We start from the raw sequence: 25,815 nt of genomic DNA, 5'->3' as shown, positions 1-25,815 counted from the left end.
ATTTATTATTTGGTTGATTTATTGTTAATGCGTTTTAATGATTGTATACTTCAACGCGGAGCGTGTCACGATTTTGCTTGTTTGTTTTTTTATCATTACGCTGATTATTAGCCATAAAAAAAGTATGATTTTTTTGTTATTTTAATGCTATTTATTTTCTAGTCGTTTTCGCGATCAGAGATTTTATTATTATTATTCCTTTTCTTTATAATTTTTTCTTGTCAAGAAAAAATTAATTTTATTAATAAAACCTAAATACACACGAGATAGTCAGTTTTCAGATTTTCTACGACGTTTTATCGGAAAACGGAGAACTTTTTCAAACATAAGATACAGTAATTTGAACAAATAATAAGATGCAATTTAATTCGACCAAAAACTGGCTATTCATTTATTGAAAATAAGTACACACTACGTTTCGAACCACATTGTGGTCCTTTTCAAGTGTTGTTCTTCTTCAGCAATTACATTAATTAAAAATAGAAACATGAAAGTTGTCCTGTCATATCGATAATCTGCTAGCTACTGTTCTACACAGTAGCTAACAGATTGTCGATATAACAGGACAACTTTCATGTTTCTATTTTTAAACTTGGCAAAATTGATTTCGACGTAACTAGCAATTTTATTCAATACTTTCACGACGTTTCGACCATTTGGTTGTGGTCCTTATCAAGTGAGAATTCCATCAATTAAAATGAGATTAACGCAATATAAAACCAATCTTATTTAAAATTAATAGTTAAAAGAGGAACACGTCCCATCGCTATGATGTTTCTTCAACGACTGTTTCTATTTTTAATTAATGTAATTGTTGAATAAGAACAACACTTGAAAAGGACCACAATGTGGGTCGAAACGTAGTGTGTACTTATTTTCAATAAATGAATAGCCAGTTTTTGGTCGAATTAAATTGCATCTTATTATTTGTTAAAATTTATCACTGGCGATCAACAATTAACAGTAATTTGAATAAAATAGGCAAAAAGACGCATACATAGCTTTGTTTCTTGCGAAATTTAGAATTGTTTTGTAATTTCCATCAATTCTAGGAGAGAAAACGCTTCGCGCGGTTCATATCTCACGGATAAATGGTCGGACAAGGATAGAATAACAAAACCAGTATTGTACATACGTTAGGATGTCCCGGGCGAACGTTCTTATAAGGCTGGAACAGCACCAGATAGACCTTGGGGGTGAAGAGGCAACCGAGGGCGACCGAAGCGGAAATGTTGATGCACATGCACATACTCGCGATCTGTACCTGCAAGGTAGCCGTCCGCTCGACTTTACATGTTTACAACAAATTTAGAAAGACTCGTCATAAGACGCAAAATGTACGGCGTGATTTTTTTTCTTTCTTTTTTTTTCGCTCCGGCGATACAGACCTTATAATCGTTGTTGGTGCCGAAATAAATGGGCACGAAGGCCAGCCAGACGATGCACGTCGAGTACATGGTGAAGCCGATGTACTTAGCCTCGTTGAAGTCCTCCGGGATTTTGCGCGTCTTGAACGCGTACAAAGTACACATCAGGATCAGGAACATGTTGTAGACGAGAGACATCATCAGCGAGAACGTGGACACGCGGCACGTCAGCACCGCGGACAGCGGATAAGGATGGATCTCCGTGGTGTCCGGCGGTTCGATCATTAACCACACGATGGTGCCAATTAGTTGGACCGCGGTAATTCCTGTGTAAATAAGAGATTATGTAACGATTAGACCGCCCCGTCATGCTCTAATAGTATATTGTGTATCAAGTGCGGAAAGTTGACAATTGGTCACGAGTGCGACCACCCCATACGAGTGAACAATTGTCAATCCGCACATGATACACATACTATTTTGTATTACAAGTGCAGGCAAAGTGGCTTTGTGCGCGTTTTTTGCCGCGCTGATGGCGGCGTGGGAAATCGGCCGCTTTCTGCACAGAAAACACGCACACAAAGTGTTACTTTGCCTGCACGTGTAATACAATAGAGTATTGTTTCGCAAGGATTATTTGTACCGTCGTTTTGAAAAATAAATCACTCTACACATATATCCCGAAGACGTTCAGAGAACATCCTAAGGATGTTCGAATGTCCTCTGGATGTCCTCAGGATATCGTCTGAATATCTTTCAGATTTGTGCTATTAGGGCAAAGTGAAGAGGAACTGAAATACTCTTTTACATGCAAATTAATATTTTCCTGAAATTGGATTTTTATACGACGTTCTCTTTGTCGCGTAAAAATTCATATTAATTTAGTAAGAAAGATTAAAGCAGAAACTTATAGAAATTTACAAGTATAATAAAATCATAATTTATATAGTTTGTATAAAGTTTAAAGCGGAAAAAGGACGCTTCGAAATTTCTATTTTTTGACAAATAGCGACATAAAATATGACGTTTGGTTTGGAACCGAAATTACAATAAACAAGGATATCGCGTCAAATCCGAATCGATCGTCTCTATCCTTGGGAAGAAATTTAGCGATACGAAATTTCATCGTAAAAGTCGCGTTATTTCTTTTCGTCAAACACGCGGTGGTCCTCGGCTTTTATTTCAAGAGAGTGGGAGGGTTGCGTCAAGCATCGGCGTGCAATTATCCTCTTGAGACCGTGGCTTGTCGATGTGTTTACCGAGGTGAGTGCAGCTCGTACTCACCGATAGCGATTACCACTTGGCTCTTGGGCGATGTGTAGGAGAGCCTCTTGATCTTCTTCGTGCCCTGGTTGAATATCCGCGATATACGATTCGTCTTGGTGAGGATCGCGCTGTAACATATACTGAGACAGAGACCGAGGCCGATTCTGAGGTATGTGCAATTCCACGTAGTCGGCTTGCTCAGTATAACGAAGCTCATGCCGTAGCACGAGAGAATGCCCACCAGAAGGACGTAACATAGCTCGCGTCCCGATGCCATAATCACCGGAGTACGATTAAATCTACGATTCAAATGCAAATTATGTTCAGTGTAATAGAGAAGATTTAAGTAGACTAGAGAAAAAAATAATATACTAGTTATATAAAAATGCTAAGAGTTATATTTTAAGTTAAATCTATTTCTCTTTAATAATATAAATCGTATTTTTTATATCAATTTCATATATGTTAAATAGTTTAAAAGAATAATTATGTAAATATACAAAGTGTATTTAAATAAGTGTAAAAAATTTTAAGAGATGATCCTTTGTTGAAAAATTAAGCGGGGTTTATTCTTATATACTCTTATATCTCTCCCTGAGGGAATTAAAAAAATAAAACTTGGTGGATTTTTTTCCGTTTCATTTTTTTTAATTTGTCTGAAATTTGAGAAAAAAATTTCTCCTTAATTTTGGAGAAGAATCATGCTAAAATTTTTCGCACTCATATTTAGATAAACACTCATATTATATAATATAATATCGTAATATCGTTTATATTATCTAGATGGTTTGCTCTTCAAATAAACATGACTTTCCAGATTAATAATCCTGAAGAATATATGATTAAGCTCATGCATTGTGATGAGGTGTGTGATAATTAATTTAAATTACGAGTTATAATTTATATGAAGGATTTAAATTCGTACTGTTATCCGTACAAACTAAATCTGGGGCTGTAGTAACTAAATTAATTAGTTACGTAGAAATAGAAATAGAAAAAAATTAAAATTTGAAATCCGAAAATTCTATTTCTTTCTTGCATACCTATGTATAGTAAAATGTAGTAAACCTTTTAGTACTCTAATTAAGTAAGTTTAATAGGTCACTAATGAAGCTTTTGATTAAATTTTCGCTTTGAAAGCATCGACTTTAAATCTTTTTAAGCACTTTTTTCAATGCTAATATTCCTCACTCAAGCTCGTTATCTTTTTATTAAAAAGAAAAATGTATAGAATGTTTTTCTGTTATATCAATAATTCCTTCGTTATGTCACTAAGTTCAGACGCATATTTTTATTCTGCATTTGTAATATTTCTATTTAATTTTAGAAAATTTTGACATTATTTCTTAATGACAAATTATTTGGAAGCAACTTTAAAGATGATTAATATAGTAAAAGAGGCCAGCATAACGAGCACCAAAGACCAGTTGGTGCTCGTTATGCTGGCCTCTTTTACTATATTGATTGTTTCAACAATATACGAGCAAATATTAAATTTATGTTAATTGTTTAAAGATGATTCTTTAGAAATATCAAAACAAAGTTATTTATTGCTTTTTCATGCTTTTTTATTTTTACTTTATAATAAAATCTTAAATGAAAAAGTTAATTTTATAAAACAAAGCCACTTTCAGAATTAATTAAAGAATATAGTCTTTAGAAAAAATCTATTTATTTAAAAATTCTACTACAAATCTGTCATTTTTTTCATATAGAGAAACTATTATCGAAAGCTCGCTAAGGTTGAAAAATCTGTATAGTGTAATATAATGAGAGAGATAGTATAATGAGAGAGATCTTACATAAAAGAAATAAGGAATGCGAGATATGGACTCACCGTATGAATACCACAGTGGTGAAGAGGGTGCTGAGCATGCCGATCGACGCGAATATCAGCGGTACCTAGCGCCCATGGACTTGTCCAAGGTATGACCTCTGCGGTGAGCTTGACGCAGCCTGTCATTGTAGCATTCGGCGCATATCCGGGATTACACTTCTTGCATGTGTCGTTGTACACGTAGGCATCCTCCCGGCAGCCAACACAACTCCAACAGCAGGGTTCCTGCGAAATTGTCGAAATACGGCTTTATAACTCGCAGGATATCGTAAATTGAATTATGCATGTATGAGAATTAATAATTAACAAATTAATCAGTCGTCACTAATCGATAATGAATAAAAATAATAATCATCAGTTCTAAATCAATTAGAAATCATCATTATTATTATTGATTAATTATTATTATTGACTATTGTTAGTTCATTATGGATATACTATACTTAATATATATTTAATAAGATTGCCGATTAATTCAGGAATATAAAAAATAAAATTAGAATCAATTCTTTAACTGTTTTAAGCTAGTTACTAATAATCATTATTATTAATATGATTATTTAATAATGATATATTTTTTATTATTGCAAAGGATAAAATATATTATAATTCAGATAAGCTGTGTTTCTCATTGTATAAATTATTGCGTATTATATAAAACTAATAAAATAAAAAATAGAATGATTTCTTGTCGCATTTTGTACATTGTTATAAAGTATGAATAAATTGAATTTTAATACGAAAAAAGTGTAATTTCTAGAGTTTTACGACTGGCAAGCTTACACTTTTGGACAAAAGGATTTCATTGAACAACACATGACAGTATGTCGGTAACTATTTATCTTTGTCTAAACGATTGGAAAATATTGACGTAAAAAATTCCGATATGACGTACGGTTCGACGGTATTTAGAAAAAAATTCATTTTTTTCATGCAACTGCTAAAAAATATCGAGTCTGGTTAAGTCGACGAGATCTCTGTCTACAGCAAGTAAATGGATTCGAATTATTTACAGCAGATCCATCGAAAAATGGAGCTATTAATAATCTTGCTTGCTGCTCGAGAACTTTGTTTTATATCAAATAAAATAATTAACAGTTTTCACTAAGAAAAAACTTCAATTTTATTATTTTAAAACTGCTCGATTATATTCAAATTAGTATTTATTCAAGCAATTATATATAAATATAATAATATAATATTGATGAGATGTACATATAAGTAAAAGATTGACAGAACAAAGAATGATTAAAAGAATCTAATATTTTAAAATGAAAGATTTAATTATATAAATGTAGATGAATTATGTATTGTAGATGAAGAGATGATGTATTATAGATGAATAGATTATATATTGTATATGAAGGGATTGAAAATTATTTATTAAAATATATTTAGTCATATTAAGAATTAATTATCTTATGTTTAAATAAATCTGAAATTGTTATATAATTGTTGTTAACTGATTCATAACACATTCTGTGTATCATTTTAATTGTTTATAATAATATGATAATGTTAATGACATAATGATGATGATCATTAGTCATTAGCATTACCGCAATCAAAACTTCTGTAATTATATAACAACTGTAGACCACATTATTCGCGTCACGGATCAAACCGAGTATGCACGTGATCGCGCAGAATTGAGTGAATGCGACGGTAATTATCGTTTTAATTGCCATTACAACGGTATTTATTGATAGACAGATTTGTCAGAATATACGCACTTCAACTGAGCAGTGAATAAATCTAATTCGTGACACGAATCACGCACCAGTTGTCGCCCCCGGCGTGTCATTCATTAGTTATTTAATTAATGTCGCGCTTAATGAATCGCGTCTATGATAATTGCTGGTATGTTTGTATTATTGTTAAATACGTATAGTGATACGAAAAATACAACTACATTTTACATGCATTATACATGCATATGTGCATATAGGTATATAATAGTCGTTTAGGTTCATTTAATTAATGAAGTAATTATGCGCGTGAATCGATTATAATTAACATTAAACTTCGACTGAAATTTTAATCGAATTTATGTAGATTGTGTAATAAATGTATATTTTCCAATGTAGATACATTGTGCAAGAATATTTATATTATTCTGATTACTGCTATCTTAATATTGAAAATTTATTTAATTTATTGAGATTCATGTGGAATTTTTATTTTTAAAACAATTATTTTAATAGAGAAAAAAAAAGAACGAATATTCAATTTTATTTATGCAATTTTTTTTCTTTTGTGCGCGAAAATTAAATATATGCAAATATTTATTTATTTATCTAGAGCTACACAAGCTACACAATATATTTCAATTTTTCTTTCTCTTTTTACAAAAAAGGCTGCAAAGTATAATATGTATAATATGTTATACTATGTCTCTTCCCTAAATTATGTAGATAAGATATGATTATGAGTACAAATATCCAGGAAATTAAATTTTGCTGTCTCTAAAATAAAAACAGTGAATTAAAATTGTCGTTGCAAATAGTATGTAAAACGAATTAAAATTATCAAAGCAAATTTAAATACTATTGAAATTTACTGAACACGTACAGTTTGTAATGCAAAATTTTTATTTATATCTTAAAAGAGAGCATAATATAATATAAATATAATTTAACAAAAAAAAAAAAAAATTAGGAAAAAAATCCAAAATTCAATCTAGAAATTGAATCTAGAAGTTTTTTGTTACTTTTGCTCGAAACTATCGATCGATTAATAAATTTGGTCACACACTATCAATGTAGCAAGATATTTCGTAAGTTTTTTCCGTGTGAACACACGGCAAAGTTTTTACCGGGGATTCGTCAAAGTGCGATGCAAACAATATAGAGTTTAATGAAGGCAATCGTAAGCGTGAGGCATGAAATTGCGTCATTTTCATCAGCTTTTCAGTTGTGAGCGTTAGACTTCCCTAATGAGTCTCTATAATGAACATCGCGTGAAACTTTCGTCATAGTCAATAAGCTCTCTTTCATCATTGTAACCATCGATTAGGCGCGGATTGAATTTTTAAATCTCGCATAATAAGCTTATTCCGGAAGCGGGTTGCGGAAAAGTGATAAAATGGAAGTGGGGCTATGGCGAGAGACAGATAACTGAAAACGGAATTTAGAAAACTTTAAGACTTTAAGTTTCCCTTTTTCCAAGGTTGAATAAAATTTAAGCTGGAAACCTCGGTAAAAGTTTCTCATATGTGCAAAAAGAAAAAGTTTAAAAATGACAATTTGCTTCTTCTGCTTGAAAATTTTTGCGTGATACGTGTGTGCCGGCTAATAATATAAAAAGTATGAATGAGAGTATACAGGGTGTCCCAAAATTAATAGCAAACCTTTTAATGGCAGATTCCTGGGATTATTTGGAGACATTAATAATTTTCGAGTTTATAAGCGATCGAAAATAAGAGATTTTTCGCAAACTAAGCCTTGTGGAAAAATAAAATATTAACAAATTCGCGTTCTTTTATTAATTTCATGTAGAGTTTAGAGGATTTGTTATTAATTTTGGAACAGCCTGTATATGTAGAAGAAACGGATCATACAGAGAACATATGGTTCGTTGCGAATTAAGGTCGTGGATGATCGCCTTTAAATCCGGAAGCAAATTGCGCACAAATGATAAAGTCAAGGTAGATACAACGATAGAGAGAAGGAAAATAATTTAAGAGACTTGGATTAAAGGGAATCAAAGTTGGAATTTGCGCGGAAAATTTCTTATCACTCCCCACAAACGAAATCAAAGTTTAAAAATAACGAATCAGAACGAGGCACAAAGCAAATGTTTTTGTTTTCGTTTCTTTAAAAAGTACTTTGGAAAACATAAATGGAGATATCAGAACTTTGTTGATTGTGTTCTTGAAAAGTTCAAGTTTCTGTTTCTCCTAGCTCAAACTCCTTTAAATACTATAAAAAAACGTATGAATAAAAAAAAGAGGATTGTATGCAAAAAGTAATTCCAATTTAAATGTCTGATATTTATATAATATTACTAAATCATAAAATAAGTGATATAAAATAATAAGTGTTTGTCGCTGTTCAGATAGAAATCGTATTATATCTGATTTAATACAGGAAATGACCAATAATCTTTTTTTCTCTAACAAGATTCTAAAGTTAATTAGTCGTCACGAAGGATAAGACGTGACCGTAATGAGATGTTCGATAATTCGCCTCTAGCTACAGTTCACTACGATATCAAATTCTTCTTGTTTGCTCGGCATCGACTAAGAAGAGCCAATTATCGGCATTACAGAGTTCTACAAGCAAACCGCTGTCAATTGAAAGGAAGTTTAATGTGTATGTCATTAACTACTGATAATGAAAGATTAAATGAGCTACTTTAAACATTTCTGAGCCATATTCGGGAACAACTCACGATCATGCGACCTAAATGAGTTATATCGCAAGGGACCGCTAGAAGACAAAGCTGTTTCACGAATATAGCTTTAATCCTATAGGATATATAATCAAATTTATTGCTTCTACATTAATTTAATTAAATATTAAAAGTTAAAACAAAAAATATAACATAAAAATTGTAACGATAAAAGAAAAGAGCAAATTTATAAAGTTACTTTTAATATTACAAAAAAATATATATATATATCGTTAAATTCGTCTGAATAATTGGGACCGCTAGAAAACAAAGCTGTTTCACGAATATAGCTTTAATTTTATAGGATATATAATCAAATTTGCTTCTACATTAATTTAATTAAATATTAAAAGTTAAAACAAAAAATATAACATAAAAATTGTAACAATAAAAGAAAAGAGCAAATTTATAAAGTTACTTTTAATATTACAAAAAAAATATATATATGTAGATCGTTAAATTCGTCTGAATAATTGGGACCGCTAGAAGACAAAGCTGTTTCACGAATATAGTTTTAATCCTATAGGATATATAATCAAATTTGCTTCTACATTAATTTAATTAAATATTAAAAGTTAAAACAACAAATATAACATAAAAATTGTAACGATAAAAGAAAAGAGCAAATTTATAAAGTTATTTTAATATTACAAAAAAATATATATATATGTAGATCGTTAAATTCGTCTGAATAATTGGGATCGCTAGAAGACAAAGCTGTTTCACGAATATAGTTTTAATCCTATAGGATATATAATCAAATTTGCTTCTACATTAATTTAATTAAATATTAAAAGTTAAAACAACAAATATAACATAAAAATTGTAACGATAAAAGAAAAGAGCAAATTTATAAAGTTACTTTTAATATTACAACAAAATATATATATGTAGATCGTTAAATTCGTCTGAATAATTGGGATCGCTAGAAGACAAAGCTGTTTCACGAATATAGTTTTAATCCTATAGGATATATAATCAAATTTGCTTCTACATTAATTTAATTAAATATTAAAAGTTAAAACAACAAATATAACATAAAAATTGTAACGATAAAAGAAAAGAGCAAATTTATAAAGTTACTTTTAATATTACAACAAAATATATATATGTAGATCGTTAAATTCGTCTGAATAATTGGGATCGCTAGAAGACAAAGCTGTTTCACGAATATAGCTTTAATCCTATAGGATATATAATCAAATTTATTGTTTCTACATTAATTTAATTAAATATTAAAAGGTAAAACAAAAAATATAACATAAAAATTGTAACAATAAAAGAAAAGAGCAAATTTATAAAGTTATTTTAATATTACAAAAAAATATATATATATGTAGATCGTTAAATTCGTCTGAATAATTGGGAAAAGCACAAGAAATAATTAAAAATGATTATTTCTAAAGAATATTCACACAATTATTTATAAATTTAATGCTGCTTTGTATGTATAAAAATAAATTTCTTTAGCTGATATTTAATTTGTGTATCTGTAATGAAGTTGTGAGAATTAAAAACAATATTCCATATAAATTCTTAATTAAAAATCTGGAAATTATATTTTTTATAATTTCGTTATAAAGTAGTAAAACACTCCAAATGGCAAACAAATACATGTACGATCGTGGTGCTCTGCATAATTTACTTCGCCAGCTTATCTATGTTTACGATGTCCAAAAAGAAGTGGTATGCGGGAAAGGTCGAGTATGCGGTTAACACGTGTAGGGCTAAACTTGAGATTGGGACACAATTACAGATCTACTTTAACTTGCATGAAATTTTGCCCGTTGAGAGTACAGGAAGTGAGAATCGGAGAGAAGAGACCAGAGAGAGAGGTGGAAGATAGTCCGCGCGTTACACTTTATTAGACTCTATGTAACTCGCATATCATGGAAGTTTGTGGGAATTGTACAATTGGCTAACACACACATATACGCAGAATTTCAGAGTCAAAATATGTGTTAGAATCTAATTACAGAAACCACGCGCAAGAGAAACTGAACTGTTATCGAGATAGCGTTATAGTTTCTCATCTTGTTTCTCATAATTATAAAACAGATCAAGTAAGTGCGTATTAAAATATACATTCAATGTATGACGCTGTTTATGACGTCATGTAAATTTTAAATTGTACTAATCTGATAAAGAGAGAGAGATATAAATCATATTGGAGATTTATTAAATAATAGCTCAACCTTTATGCATTAATAAATTGCAATAGAATTTAAATAATCTTTTTATAATTTGTTAATTCCAAAAGCCGAGTTTATATGAGATTAGAGAGAAACCGCAAATAAACTTCGACATGTAACAACAGGTTACATGTAATAGGAATTAGCGGGCTATTACTTGGTTAACGTATTGATTCCCATTTAACCGCTAATCTTTCGGCCAATCTGTTAAATTTTTGATAAAGTTAACAAATTTTATGTGCAAATATGATATTGATAAAATAAAAAGTAAATTTATTTTAAAAAAAATATTAATTATTTTCCATTATTTCGTTGAAATATTCACTCTAATTTTTTTGGTTGTTTTCATCGTTCGATAGATCTCTCGTGAATATCCCATCCCTATCAGCTAATAGAACCGTGCAGCACTCAGCGGTTCTGGTTATCCTCAGACTTTGCAATGTGCACTTACTACAAAATTGCGGACGTGTCCCATCGGGCAGTTATCGCTGCACATGCTACGTGGAATGTGAAACTCGCCGACTCCCGTCGCCCAGCGTGTCATGTTAATGTCCAGAGCGAGCCTGAGAGAGTAAATTAACCTTCAATTAATAAACTGTGGACGCCGTCGCTGATTTTATCTTACGGCGTTAAATTGACAGCACGAAAAGTGTTACGCAAGCAAAATCAATTTTTCGGACTTTCAAATTGTTTTAAAATGATATGTTTAATTATTTCAGATAATACTGATCAATTGTGTAGACATTATAATAGAGAAACATTTCAATTTATCTTCTGTCTTAGAATTAAGTTGATAACATATTTTTTATTTTACAAGAATATAATAAACGAATCACTTATTATTATGAATTATTATATCCAATGACGAAATATATGATATATCATATTTGATATAAAAACTAATGACAAGATTCTATCTGATCAGTGTAACAATGTAAATTATTTTTCTTATTATATTTATAAGATTATACAAATATTATAAAAATATATTTTTTAATTTAATGTGTGAAAAAAAAAATTAAATACTTTGCATACAAATCAAATAAAAATAATATATAAAAAAAATAGATAGTCTGTGTGTGTACAGTGTATGTCTATATTAGACTATCCGCAGATAATAAAATAAAAGTAGGGGTATATTAAATTCTAGAAAAACGCAGTGATATTGATAGTCATTGATATCAATTCAATTTTTTAACTGAATTATAGTAGGGTGTTGTATGAGATAGGAGGGTCGAAGATTAATATAACAGTTTGTGCAGTCCGTACGACAAATGGCAAAGTCTGCGAATTCTATTTGAATCGAAGATCGCTACTTACTCTTCCCTCCACGTGCCGATGAGGGTGTAATCGAAGCGACCCTCTTCCTTCCTTTGATACTGATAGATGTTGTAAAATCCGTAGGCGTCCCCATCAGCGTTGAACTTAATCTCCGTGTTTTGGCGACCTAAAATAAAGTGCTGTGTCGACAATCTAAATGCGATAGTTATGTAAGTATAATTGTAACACATGTATAGAGCTTGATGATCCTCTTCTAAAAAATTTCTCAGAAAATTATTCTATCTTTAAACTGATATTATTGTGATTTTTAATTATAATGCTCAATTTATATATACAATAAAATATAAAAAGATAGAAAAAAATTTTATTAGAATAATAATAATGTTATTTGACAGTTATAATAAAATATATAGAATAAAAAATTTATAAAAATAAAATATGAAATATATATAAAGAATTAATTTCGAATATTTTAAAAATTATATTAAAAACAAAGAGAAAAAGAAAGGGAGGAGAGGCGAAAGCAAATTAAATTAAATTTTATAATAATATATTACTTTAAAAACATTTTTGAAAAATATTGAGAAAAAAAAATGCAATTTAATCTCGTAAATGGTCCAAAAGATTAACAATAAGCAAACGTTCTATCGGTGTGAGATCGGAGCGGATTTGGACGGTTGGAATTTATGCCAGCCATTTCACGCGTGGGTTACTATTTATTTATAAGATACGGCAAGAAAAAAGGATCCGCACGCAATTTCTTTTTATTCTTGTTACGGTCCATACCCTTTTCCTGGCTTATCACCCTCCTAGCAATAATTCGACGCAGGCACCAACAAATATAGGCGCATGGGTATACAGGATATATACAAAGTGTTATTTCTAAGATCGCCGATGGGGAAAATAAGTGGAGTAAGAGAAGCTCGCGAGGAAAGGCAGGTTGTTGTACAAGCGATGGCGTTGAAGAGAAAAGGGAGCTTATGTGTGCAAGGACGGAAAAAATGATGGGCGACTACGAGGGTAAAAAATCGCGAAGCAAGAGCATATAATAATCGCGGTAGGAAGCGAGAAAAAGATTACGAAAGCTGTGGAAATAATGTAGCGATATTTTCTCCGCTTTCATCTTCAACGTTAAGTGAACCCAAAAATTTTGGTGCTTTGTCAAGCTAAATCTCTCAGAGATTAAGACTTCTGTTTGCTTTTTATCTTGATGAAACCAAAAAAGTGAGTTTAAAATTAAGTTATAAGATATGAAGGAGAAGAATTACATGGCAAATATAAAAAAAGAAATTTACTTTTCTAAAAATATACTCTCCTATTTTTTTCTTAAAATTGAGTTGTTCTGAAATAAAATATTTATAATAGATAACAAATATAGTTATGAAAATTTTAAAATATAAAAATAAATTGATACGAATTTACATTTTAATTACAAGTGACAAAATAATACAAGTATAATGCGAAAACTCTAGACAAAAAAAATTGAATATGTTATTGAATATAGAAAAATATATCATAGTTTTCATTTAGCAAATTTTATTAAAATTGAAGAGTGTATATTTATCGATGTTTTTCTTGCTAATCCATTAAGTTATTGTTATCGTCACAATTTTTCTCAACAAAGAGAAAAATAATGATAAAAGCTTGACGCGCTTAGTTTTGTGAAATTCGCGCGGAAGTTTATACGTTTCTCGTGGTACATCGGAATATGCATATACATATATACGAACATAACTATAAACGGGGTGCAAACAGATAGAGGATCATCAGGGCTAGCAAATAAATTTGACAAAGGAAAATATATGTGCATTGTTATTCCGCGCGTGTAAACGCGCCAGATTTGCGCGAACTCACTTTGAACGAAGCGTTCAAACAAGTTCGCGGCCAAGTTATCGTTTGTTACCATTGCGTCGTATAAAACAAGTAACGCATTCGGAAAGTGTTGGAAAATTATGTTTCACGAATTTTCCTGTGAATAGTCGTGTTACACGCGTCGTAATTCGAGTCGCGATTAAATGTCGAGCGACAAACTCACACGATATCGCGAGAAAAAGTGCGATTCTTTTGCAGGCAGAATTTTTTATTTCTAAAAATGATTGAATAACATTGTCACGCGCGCAGCAGCAGATCATGTATTTGTTTTCATTCTATACCACCTGCAAATTTTCCATCATCTAAATAATATTTGTCTCTGTTCGGATCGTTCCGCGTCCGCTATCAGATAAGAGTAAATTTTTTTTTACAGATACATATATAGACGAATTTTCTATTAAACATATTTATCAAAAATGTTTGCTAATACTATAAAAACATTATTTATTTGTAATAAGGACAAAAAAAAATGAATAAAATATATGACGAGTTCAGAATAAAGAAATAAAAAGAAACAATATTCAGTGAAATGTTTCGTTCTTTCAGCACGGTCGGTTTTATTGTCAGCTTATCTGTGAAAATGTTGCGAGGAAAAATGAGAGTACTTGAGATGCATAGCCTTTCTCTCGTGGAGGTTAAACAACCGAGGGTGCGGTTTTCTTTGGATTGAGAAAAATCCAGATAACGCTACGAAGTTTAAACCAGACTCTTTTCAGTGAACTCGCATCCGACTATAAGTTTCTTTCTCAAAACTCAATTATTGAGGACAATGTACAAATATAAATATAATTCACACACACGCATTGTGCTTTATATTGGTGAAGCACTTGGTGCACATTAGATTCCTATATTGTTCAGCATGCAATGAAATAAATAGTTAAATATCATTAAAATACCATTAAAATTAAACCATTCCAGTCAATTAAAAAATTGATAATTGATTTTTTATTTCAGTTATTGTTCTATCCGCATATTCGTTTTCCATCAATAGTGTGAACAAATAGAATTAAATTTATTGTGATATATTGAGAAAACAATTTCTTTTATAAATATCGGAAAATTTAATTAGATTTTTTATCTGGAAATATTTATAGAATGAATAAACTCTCTGATTTTATTTTTACAGACTTCTTTTAAAAATATTGAGGAACAGTAGTAGAGAACTTCACAGAATTTTATTTCTCATGAAATGAAATTTACTTAGAAAATTATGATAAAAAATGTGGATCTTTGGTCGTCATAAAGTTAATTTCCGCCTTTAATAAGTGTTTTAAAACTCAAGTATTAGATAGAGTATGTGTGTATTTTGATTAAAGTAAATCGATATGTGTTCTTATCGCTAAACGATTAAGAAATAGACTTCTATTATTTGTATATACATTGTACAATTTAGTTAACGCTTTCTAATTTTATGCAAACAACTTGATATTTACATCTTCCAGCTTAAAGCTTTGCTCAGAAAATGTTGGGTAGAGATTAAGCGTAGAATAAATTTTGTTACTCATGTATATCAATTTTGAATATATTCTGCAGTTTATTTTAAAGATTAAACTCTATTTATACTGCTAATATTGATAAATGAGCTGTCTCTCTATTTTCAAATTATTTTGAGAATATATAAGTTAATATTAAACCAGGATCTCGAGAATAGAGAGAAGGGGAAAAAGAAAGATAATGCACAAATGCCTCGAGGATTAAAAAGGAACAAAGACGTAATGACGCAGGATTAAAAGACAGGTCGATGGTGTTATGAAAATATTGGAAAAGTTAGAAGAGGAAAAAAGTTATGTGATAATCGTTACGATAAATCTTGCCTGATATGCGATCGTGAAATGGACGGTCAGGATAATTGCATTGCCACTTGATAGTGCGCCGTAACGAGGGACAGTCTTAATTGTATCACAGTATACCAACGTGAAAGTGTTACGTGCTGTTAAATCGGGGAAAGTGTTTTAATTGCAATATCGATGAGGCGTCGAGATTGCCACCCTCTGACGTCACTGATAGATCGCTTCATATGAGGGATGACGCAGTCGCAGCTTGACACACACAGAATTCTCGCAGATATAATTGATTGATTTGTTTGAGCCTTTTAATTTAACGGCCCTTTTCGCATTCGCGAGACGCGTAACGCTGATAAATATTTGAACAATTAATCGATACTGTATCTCACGTTGAAAAAACGCTAGTATAGCACGCAAGATATTTAATTATTCAAATTCGCGCGGATTTAATTCAATTAAAGATATAATTTAATTTGAGTAAAATTGTATATATATGCCATCTTATTTGGTTTCGAACAAAAAATACGTTGCCGAATGACAAATATTATTGTTACACAATTGGATGCAACTCACCAGTGAAACTGACATTCCGAATATGTTGGAGGAGTCTCGGACCATCCGGTGCTGGTACGAGAGTCTCACAAAGATAATGCGACGTGCCCAAATTATTTACGCATTCTTCCTCGATGACGTTGTGAGCACCGTGTGCCATAGCGTAAACGGCATCCACTGAAAATTATTGAAAAATCTGTGCTTTTATGCAGTAATTTTTCAACAAGTATACATATTATTTATCTGATTTATGTATATATGCTAAAAATTTCTGAAATAAATAGATATTGTACGCTACGGTAATTGTATGCATAATTATATATATAATTTGATTAGATTTGAATAATTTAAATATATTTGGCTATTTTTGTAAATAAAATAAATCAAAATATTACAAATTACTGAATTCATCATAAAATCTGAGAGAAAACGATTATTTTAATATTTAATAACGTAAATATTTAATATTTAATCTTTATAATATAATATATAATTTACTATATAAAATAACAATATTAATAATTTGATATTATATAATAAAATAAACAATTAAAATTTCTCGCTTGTACTAGAAAATCCTTTATAGAATAGAAGAGAATCCTTCTTTCCGTAAATACTAGATAGTAAAAGTTTTATAAGACTATCGCGTTCGGATAATTTTATTTCCCTTTACGATAACTAATTCAAAAGCTCGCGATAAAATATATAATTCGAGCTCTTAATCCAATTTATCAAACACTCGGCACGATCAAGTTTCATTGCTCCAGTCCGATCCATCTTGAATATTTCTGTACTATATTACAAAAGCAACGTCATTATTTATTCATTCAAGAATAAAGAGAGGGGTTCGCTGATTGATGGAAAGGTAAATTGTTGTTTGCAAAAAAGATGCTTCGTGTGTAACTAATAAGAGATGATTTACAAGATTTATATACCACCGCAGTGCACGCGATTCTGCAGAGTTTCCGATCGTTTCGAAAAGACCTTGTCATTTATTTCAAGAGGAAAGAAACAAAAGAGAAAGGATGGAAAAGGGGAAGGAGGGAGGAGGGAATGAAGGGTCGGCATAAATGGGATCTGGGAAACGTTGATCTTGCGCAACTTTTCACGCGATAGCGATGCACCGGACGTGTTTGTTAACGCAAAAACTATAGCGAAGGAAAATTGCTTTTCTCGACTCGAGTTACTATTTCTCTCTTTTCTCTTGTCGGCGACTTCGCGAAAGTTTGTCGCGAAAGTTCCGATCCTGTCTGCATCGGAAACACGCGATCTAATCATTACGAACTAAAGTCAGTTGTGGTTAATTATAAACAGTGGCAAACGCGCGCTTACGGACAAGCAATAATGATCTGGAATTAATTGCACGGAATTTATATTTCTGGAATTCAACAGTTTTTTTTTGCGAGTTCTGGATTTATTCGTTCTAAAAAATTTATTTTGTATTACACGTGCAGGCAAAGTGGCACTTTGTGTGCGTGTTTTCTGTGCGGAAAGCGGCCGATTTCCCACGCCGCCATCAGCGCGGCAGAAAACGCGCACAAAGCCACTTTGCCTGCACTTGTAATACAAAATAGTATGTGTATCACGTGCGGATTGACAATTGTTCACTCGTGTGAGGTGGTCCATCCGCCGCACTCGTGACCAATTGTCAACTTTCCGCACTTGATACACAATATACTATTAATTTAAGCGTAAAATAAAACAAACGTAGTATGTGTTTAATATCTTCAAAATAATTGTAATAAATTGATATAACTGTATGTTGATTAATTACAGATTAATAAATTTAATAAAGAAATTAATTTAATAAAAAAAGACGATGAAAAGTTTGTCTGTTCTTAAAACATCACACATCTAATATATTTCAAATATATATAAAATATATATTTGTTTTATGAATATGTTAAAAATTAGTAGTTTTCAAATCTTTATGTTTTACGCGAATATGAAAATATAATGCATTAATAGGATCGTGTCCGGTAATTGAACGTGTATACAATGCAAAATGGAGTGTGTAATTTATAAAATAGGAGACCGGCTACGTCCGGATAAGAGGAAATCGCGTGATAAATAATCGATTGTAGTAATCGCGCTGTTATCTCCCCGAATGACGTAAATCTCGTCATATATTGTCAGAATTACGGTCGAACGGAGACGGCTAGGTTTTTCTCGTTTCTGTTTTTTAGGCTAGAAAAATGGTCGAAGGGTGACGAAAAGTTGGAGGGTTGCCGAGGATGCGTCTCTTCCTTTCACTCTTCTTCCCGATAGCTATCTTTCCGCTCGTCTTGCCCCTCATCTTTCCTTCCGCACTGATCTTTTCTTTCGCACTTTAGGATATAAATGACCGTGAAATTTTCCTTCTCGCGCACAATTCACGCAATTAATTATTCTGTCATAGCATGAAAGGAATTGTTTATCTATAAATTATTCTTTTTCTTTTGTTGATTTAATGCGATGACATTATAATTGATGAGCTAATTTTATATTTTAATCATATAATATTAATAGATCGAAAAGTCAAATTAAATTTTTAATACAAACTGATAGTCCTTAAGCATTGGAATTAATTTCGAATTTGTTCAAAAATTTGGGTTATCTCTTTTTAAAAAAATTTAATTAAAAGCATCAATTGACTTGTAAATTTCGATAAATTTATTTGCGAAATTAAAAGATAAATGTCAAGAGGCAATTTTCAACTGGTATCAAAATAAATCGCAGTTGTCATCACATATATTTTTCCACGATATTCTATATGACATAAAAATGAAACAGACGGTCCGAGAAGTGTCAATAACTGTAAGAAAATTTTATATGTTACCGACAAAAGGCACCAGACCCTCTTGTTCATAATCGGAAAGCACCTCCTTGCCGGTGCAGCGCGTCACGTTGATCGATGCATTCGCACTGAAGGTGCATTTGTGATGTTGCGACCAGAATTCCCGGAACCAGATATTCCGACAATTCACCATCTTCCCCGGCAACAATTTATGGGGAACATTGCTCTCTGTCTGGCCCTTACACTCGTTGCCCATTCTCGGCCGCAAGTTCATATAGTAGGTGTCGAAATCTACAACAGAATCGAATTACACTTGTTATAGTCGAATCGCTCAATAGTTTCGATAAATTATGCTTCCTCGCTGAAAAATATTTTACGCCTTTGGTCGGAATAGAATTAAAATAAGAACATTGAAAATTTTGAACTTTCTATTATGTGTGCGTGATATACAAAACAAGGCACCTGATATAAAATTAAGGATGATTTTTCAGAATTTTTAAATTCATTTTCAAGTTATAAGATATTAAGTTAATGTAATTTTATTTTTTTAAAGTTTTTTATAATATTATTCTGATCAAAAGTAGACACAAAACCTATTAAACATGACCTATAAACATGAATATAATATAATTTACTTCAGAAAATTATAGATTAAAATTTGATGACAAAACACGTTCAATTGCAAAAATTGTATTTTTTGTATTATTTCAGTACATTCGCTTTCTCAAATCTGACAGTTACAAAATTAATGAACACTAAGGCCATAATTTCTGATAATTTGGTTCGATTAACGAGGATTCGACACTCTTGTTAATTACTTGGTACGAATCGGAAGTGCCACTCGTTTCGTTTATTTCTTCGCTTCATGATTGCATATACAGTAATTACTAACAATGAGTCGTGAATAATACGCCATAATCGGTGGCGGAAAATATTTCTCACTTGTCATGCGAGATTAATGAACATCAAGTCAAAGTTGAAACAATAGCGCTATAATAGTAACGAAGTAATGTAGTAAGCAATTCTCATGACAAGGAAATTCAATTAGAGCTTGGTATAAAGCGAATCAGTTGTTAAGAATTAAAAGAGTTAACAGAATTAAATATTTTATGTAGTTTAAATAAAGATACACAGCTAAATAAATAAAACAAATTTAACAAATTTAATTTTAATTAAATTAATTATTTATATTAAAAATTCAACATTTTTGATAATTTATTATAAAGTTAGAAATTGTTAAAACTAACTAGGAAACCATATTTTTATTTTGAAATTATTTTATTATAAATATTTTACTTTTACGAAAGTTATGATATCAAAAAGTTTATTATTAATTATTACTGATAAAAACTTTTTTTAAATGTAAATATTCCATACGATATATTGATGTTGACACATGAAAGCTTTCACGTGTAATACATTTTTCATGCCATCCATTGATAAGCGCGCTCGTTTTTATATATATAGGAATATTCGGTATTCTTAAAGCTCAGACTCCGCCGCGGATATCCTGAGAGCACGTGTCTTTCCCGGAATAAAGAAATCGAAGCGATACGAGACTATAAAAAAATCAGCTATATCATCACACGTCTCTCAGCGAATCTATAATCAAATATATCATGAAAGATTCTTCAATGCGACTAAAAGACAAATATAGAATGCTCTCATAAACTGCAATAGTATTATCATATTCTCAACATAAATAATTTTTTAGAAAAATATTGTGTACTGAACAAAGTAAAATTTTAACTTGTTGCAAAAAATGAATTTCTCTTTCTTTTTACGTTTTATTAAATTTTGTTAATCACAAAATTCTTTAACTTTATTTTATGTATAATGTTTATTTTATTTAGTATTATATTATTGATTATATTATCCATTAAACTTATTCCTATTTATTCATTCTTATTTACATTTCTGCTATTCTAATATCTCACTTGATATGAAAATCGATTTCAGCGACTCTTATTACTGTGTTTGCTTCTTGATTCAGAATAAACTGAAGGTAAACATTCTCTTAATTAATCCGATTATAATGGAGTCGCACGAGCATAGTAAGGAGTCCTTTACCTCTAAGGGCGTTTCTATAGGGCAGGATGGTGATGGCACCTTCCGCTGCAAACTCTTGATCTCGGACGGGATGAACTTTAGCGCCCCACGAATCGCTACCCACCCACATGAAATGGCCCGTGCGATTGGCCCTTACCGTTGCCTGAAGCAGCTTCCTGCAACGAGATAAGCCGAATGATAAGGATGAATTATGAGCAATGATGATCGCGACTACCATTAACTCGCGACAAATACAATAGATATCTCGTAAGCGCTGCAATTAATTGTTACTAGTAGAGATATATCATGTCATTATTATAACAAAACAATGTTTTTTATTTTTTATAATCTCTTTTCTGTAAGTACCAAAAAATTGTTTTTTATATTTCTTATTGATAATATATTATAATGAAAATGTTTATAAATTGGTGATGTGTCCCTAAATAAGTAAATATTTTTTTATTAATAAAAAGTAACAAATATTTTGGAAAAAAAAATAGAAAAAATGCTTAAATCCACATGTAATTATTGTCTCGATATTGATTACAATTTTGTAATCTCAATTTAATTCTTGTTAAATTTAAATTATGCTAGGCAAATATTATTAGTAATTAGGCCGATCATTCATATATTATAAACACAGAAAAATCTTTTAGAATTCATTAAACTTAGCGATTGATTCACACTACTTGTTTCATATTGTTAGACTTGTACTACTGATGGATTTAGTAAGTATATTAAATTCTATCACTTGGAGTGACTATACACTTTATTAACTTATACTACTGAAAAATTAATGTCCCGCACAATCATTAATTTGCTCTACTTACAAATGTATAAAACAACTAATAATTTATATTATTATTACAAATAGAGAAATGACTAATAATTTATATTATTATTACAAATAAAGAAATGTTTAATAATTTGATAAATCATTAATTTATATTAACAAGATTTAAATTATTAAAATTGGTATGTTAGTAAATTCAGAGATTGACTTATACTACTTTTATGCTGCTGGATTTACAATACTGATGAAACTAATAGAAATTGACTTATATCACTTGAAATTGATTCAGCATTATTGACTTACACTACTCAAAAGTGTACTCCAAAATCATTGACTCGTTCTACTTACAAATAAATGAAACAACTAATATTTTACATTACTACAGATATTGCAAAGAAAAATGTTTTAGTAATTAGACAAATCATTAATTTATATTGGCAAGATTAATAAAATTAATCTAAATTATTAATAAAATTAATAAGATCGATATATCTGCAAAGCCAGAGATTGATTTGTACTACTCGTTTTACGTTACTGGATTTATTATACTACTGAAAAAACTGATTGATTTATATCACTCGGATATGGGTCTTTGTTTTATTGACATATACTACTAAAAAATGTCTCGAAAATCATTGACTCGTTCTACTTACAAATAAATTAAACAACTAATATTTTACATTACTACAGATTGCAAAGAAAAATGTTTCAGTAATTTAACAAATCATTAATTTATATTAGCAAGATAAATAAAATTATTAAAATCGGTATATCTACACATACAGAGATTGACTTGTACTACTTGTTCTACATTGCTGGACTTATACTACTGACGAAACTGATTGATTTATATCACTCGGATTTGGGTCTTTGTTTTATTGACATATACTACTAAAAAATGTCTCGAAAATCATTGACTCGTTCTACTTACAAATAAATGAAACAACTAATATTTTACATTACTACAGACATTGCAAAGAAAAATGTTTTAGTAATTAGACAAATCATTAATTTATATTTTAGCAAGATTAATAAAATTAATCTAAATTATTAATAAAATTAATAAGATCGATATATCTGCAAAGTCAGAGATTGATTTGTACTACTCGTTTTACGTTACTTGATTTATTATACTACTGAAAAAACTGATTGATTTATATCACTCGGATATGGGTCTTTGTTTTATTGACATATACTTCTAAAAAACATCTCGAAAATGTTGACTCGTTCTACTTACAAATAAATGAAACAACTAATATTTTACATTACTACAGATTGCAAAGAAAAATGTTTCAGTAATTTAACAAATCATTAATTTATATTAGCATAATTATATATAATAAAATTATAAAAATCGGTATATCTACACATACAGAGATTGACTTGTACTACTTGTTCTACATTGCTGGATTTATACTACTGACGAAACTGATTGATTTATATCACTTGGATTTGGGTCTTTGTTTTATTGACATATACTACTGAAAAATGTCTCGAAAATGTTGACTCGTTCTACTTACAAATAAATGAAACAACTAATATTTTACATTACTACAGATATTGCAAAGAAAAATGTTTTAGTAATTAGACAAATCATTAATTTATATTAGCATGATTATAATAAAATTATTAAAATCGGTATATCTACACATACAGAGATTGACTTGTACTACTTGTTCTACATTGCTGGACTTATACTACTGACGAAACTGATTGATTTATATCACTTGGATTTGAGTCTTTGTTTTATTGACATATACTACTAAAAAATGTCTCGAAAATGTTGACTCGTTCTACTTACAAATAAATGAAACAACTAATATTTTACATTACTACAGATATAGCAAAGAAAAATGTTTTAGTAATTAGGCGAATCATTAATTTATATTAACAAGATTAATAAAATTAATCTAAATTTTTAATAAAATTAATAAGATCGATATATCTGCAAATCCAGAGATTGATTTGTACTACTCGTTTTACGTTACTGGATTTATTATACTACTGAAAAAACTGATTGATTTATATCACTTGGATATGGGTCTTTGTTTTATTGACATATACTACTAAAAAATGTCTCAAAAATGTTGACTCGTTCTACTTACAAATAAATGAAACAACTAATATTTTACATTACTACAGATATTGCAAAGAAAAATGTTTTAGTAATTAGACAAATCATTAATTTATATTAGCAAGATTAATAAAATTATTAAAATCGGTATATCTACACATACAGAGATTGACTTGTACTACTTGTTCTACATTGCTGGACTTATACTACTGACGAAACTGATTGATTTATATCACTCGGATTTGGGTCTTTGTTTTATTGACATATACTACTGAAAAATGTCTCGAAAATCATTGACTCGTTCTACTTACAAATAAATAAAGCAACTAATATTTTACATTACTACAGACATTGCAAAGAAAAATGTTTTAGTAATTAGACAAATCATTAATTTATATTAGCAAGATTAATAAAATTATTAAAATCGGTATATCTAAACATACAAAGATTGACTTGAACTACTTGTTTCACATTGCTGGACTTATACTACTGACGAAACTGATTGATTTATATCACTCGGATTTGGGTCTTTGTTTTATTGATATATACTACTGAAAAATCTCTCGAAAATCATTGACTCGTTCTACTTACAAATAAATAAAACAACTAATATTTTACATTACTACAGATATTGCAAAGAAAAATGTTTTAGTAATTAGACAAATCATTAATTTATATTGGCAAGATTAATAAAATTAATCTAAATTTTTAATAAAATTAATAAGATCGATATATTTGCAAATCCAGAGATTGATTTGTACTACTCGTTTTACGTTACTGGATTTATTATACTACTGAAAAAACTGTTTGATTTATATCACTCGGACATGAGTCTTTGTTTTATTGATATATACTACTAAAAAACATCTCGAAAATGTTGACTCGTCCTACTTACAAATAAATGAAACAACTAATATTTTACATTACTACAGATTGCAAAGAAAAATGTTTCAGTAATTTAACAAATCATTAATTTATATTAGCAAGATAAATAAAATTATTAAAATCGGTATATCTACACATACAGAGATTGACTTGTACTACTTGTTCTACATTGCTGGACTTATACTACTGACGAAACTGATTGATTTATATCACTTGGATTTGGGTCTTTGTTTTATTGACATATACTACTGAAAAATGTCTCAATAATCATTGACTCGTTCTACTTACAAATAAATGAAACAACTAATATTTTACATTACTACAGATATTGCAAAGAAAAATGTTTTAGTAATTTAACAAATCATTAATTTATATTAGCAAGATTAATAAAATTATTAAAATCGGTATATCTACACATACAGAGATTGACTTGTACTACTAGTTTCACATTGCTGGACTTATACTACTGACGAAACTGATTGATTTATATCACTCGGATTTGGGTCTTTGTTTTATTGACATATACTACTGAAAAATGTCTCGAAAATCATTGACTCGTTCTACTTACAAATAAATGAAACAACTAATATTTTACATTACTACAGATATTGCAAAGAAAAATGTTTTAGTAATTAGACAAATCATTAATTTATATTAGCAAAATTAATAAAATTATTAAAATCGGTATATCTACA

General features: G+C 30.0%; 1 protein-coding gene across 1 annotated transcript in view; it reads right to left on the bottom strand.

Annotated features, from left to right (window-relative positions):
- LOC114938014 (metabotropic glutamate receptor 8) overlaps positions 1–25,815 on the bottom strand; it is a 121,140-nt gene that overhangs the window by 9,571 nt on the left and 85,754 nt on the right. Inside the window, 10 exon segments of the mRNA XM_029311727.2 lie at positions 1,136–1,264; positions 1,389–1,693; positions 2,652–2,932; positions 4,471–4,535; positions 4,537–4,695; positions 11,506–11,617; positions 12,375–12,501; positions 16,565–16,720; positions 19,362–19,610; positions 21,390–21,544. Of these exon segments, the coding sequence (XP_029167560.1) occupies positions 1,136–1,264; positions 1,389–1,693; positions 2,652–2,932; positions 4,471–4,535; positions 4,537–4,695; positions 11,506–11,617; positions 12,375–12,501; positions 16,565–16,720; positions 19,362–19,610; positions 21,390–21,544 (1,738 nt within the window).

Source organism: Nylanderia fulva, unplaced genomic scaffold, assembly GCF_048542155.1.
Source record: "Nylanderia fulva isolate GAGA-0341 unplaced genomic scaffold, ASM4854215v1 Scaffold4, whole genome shotgun sequence".
NCBI lineage: Eukaryota > Metazoa > Arthropoda > Insecta > Hymenoptera > Formicidae > Nylanderia > Nylanderia fulva.
The sequence above is the reverse complement of the archived record's forward strand: the minus strand, read 5'-3'. Positions and strand labels throughout refer to the sequence as shown.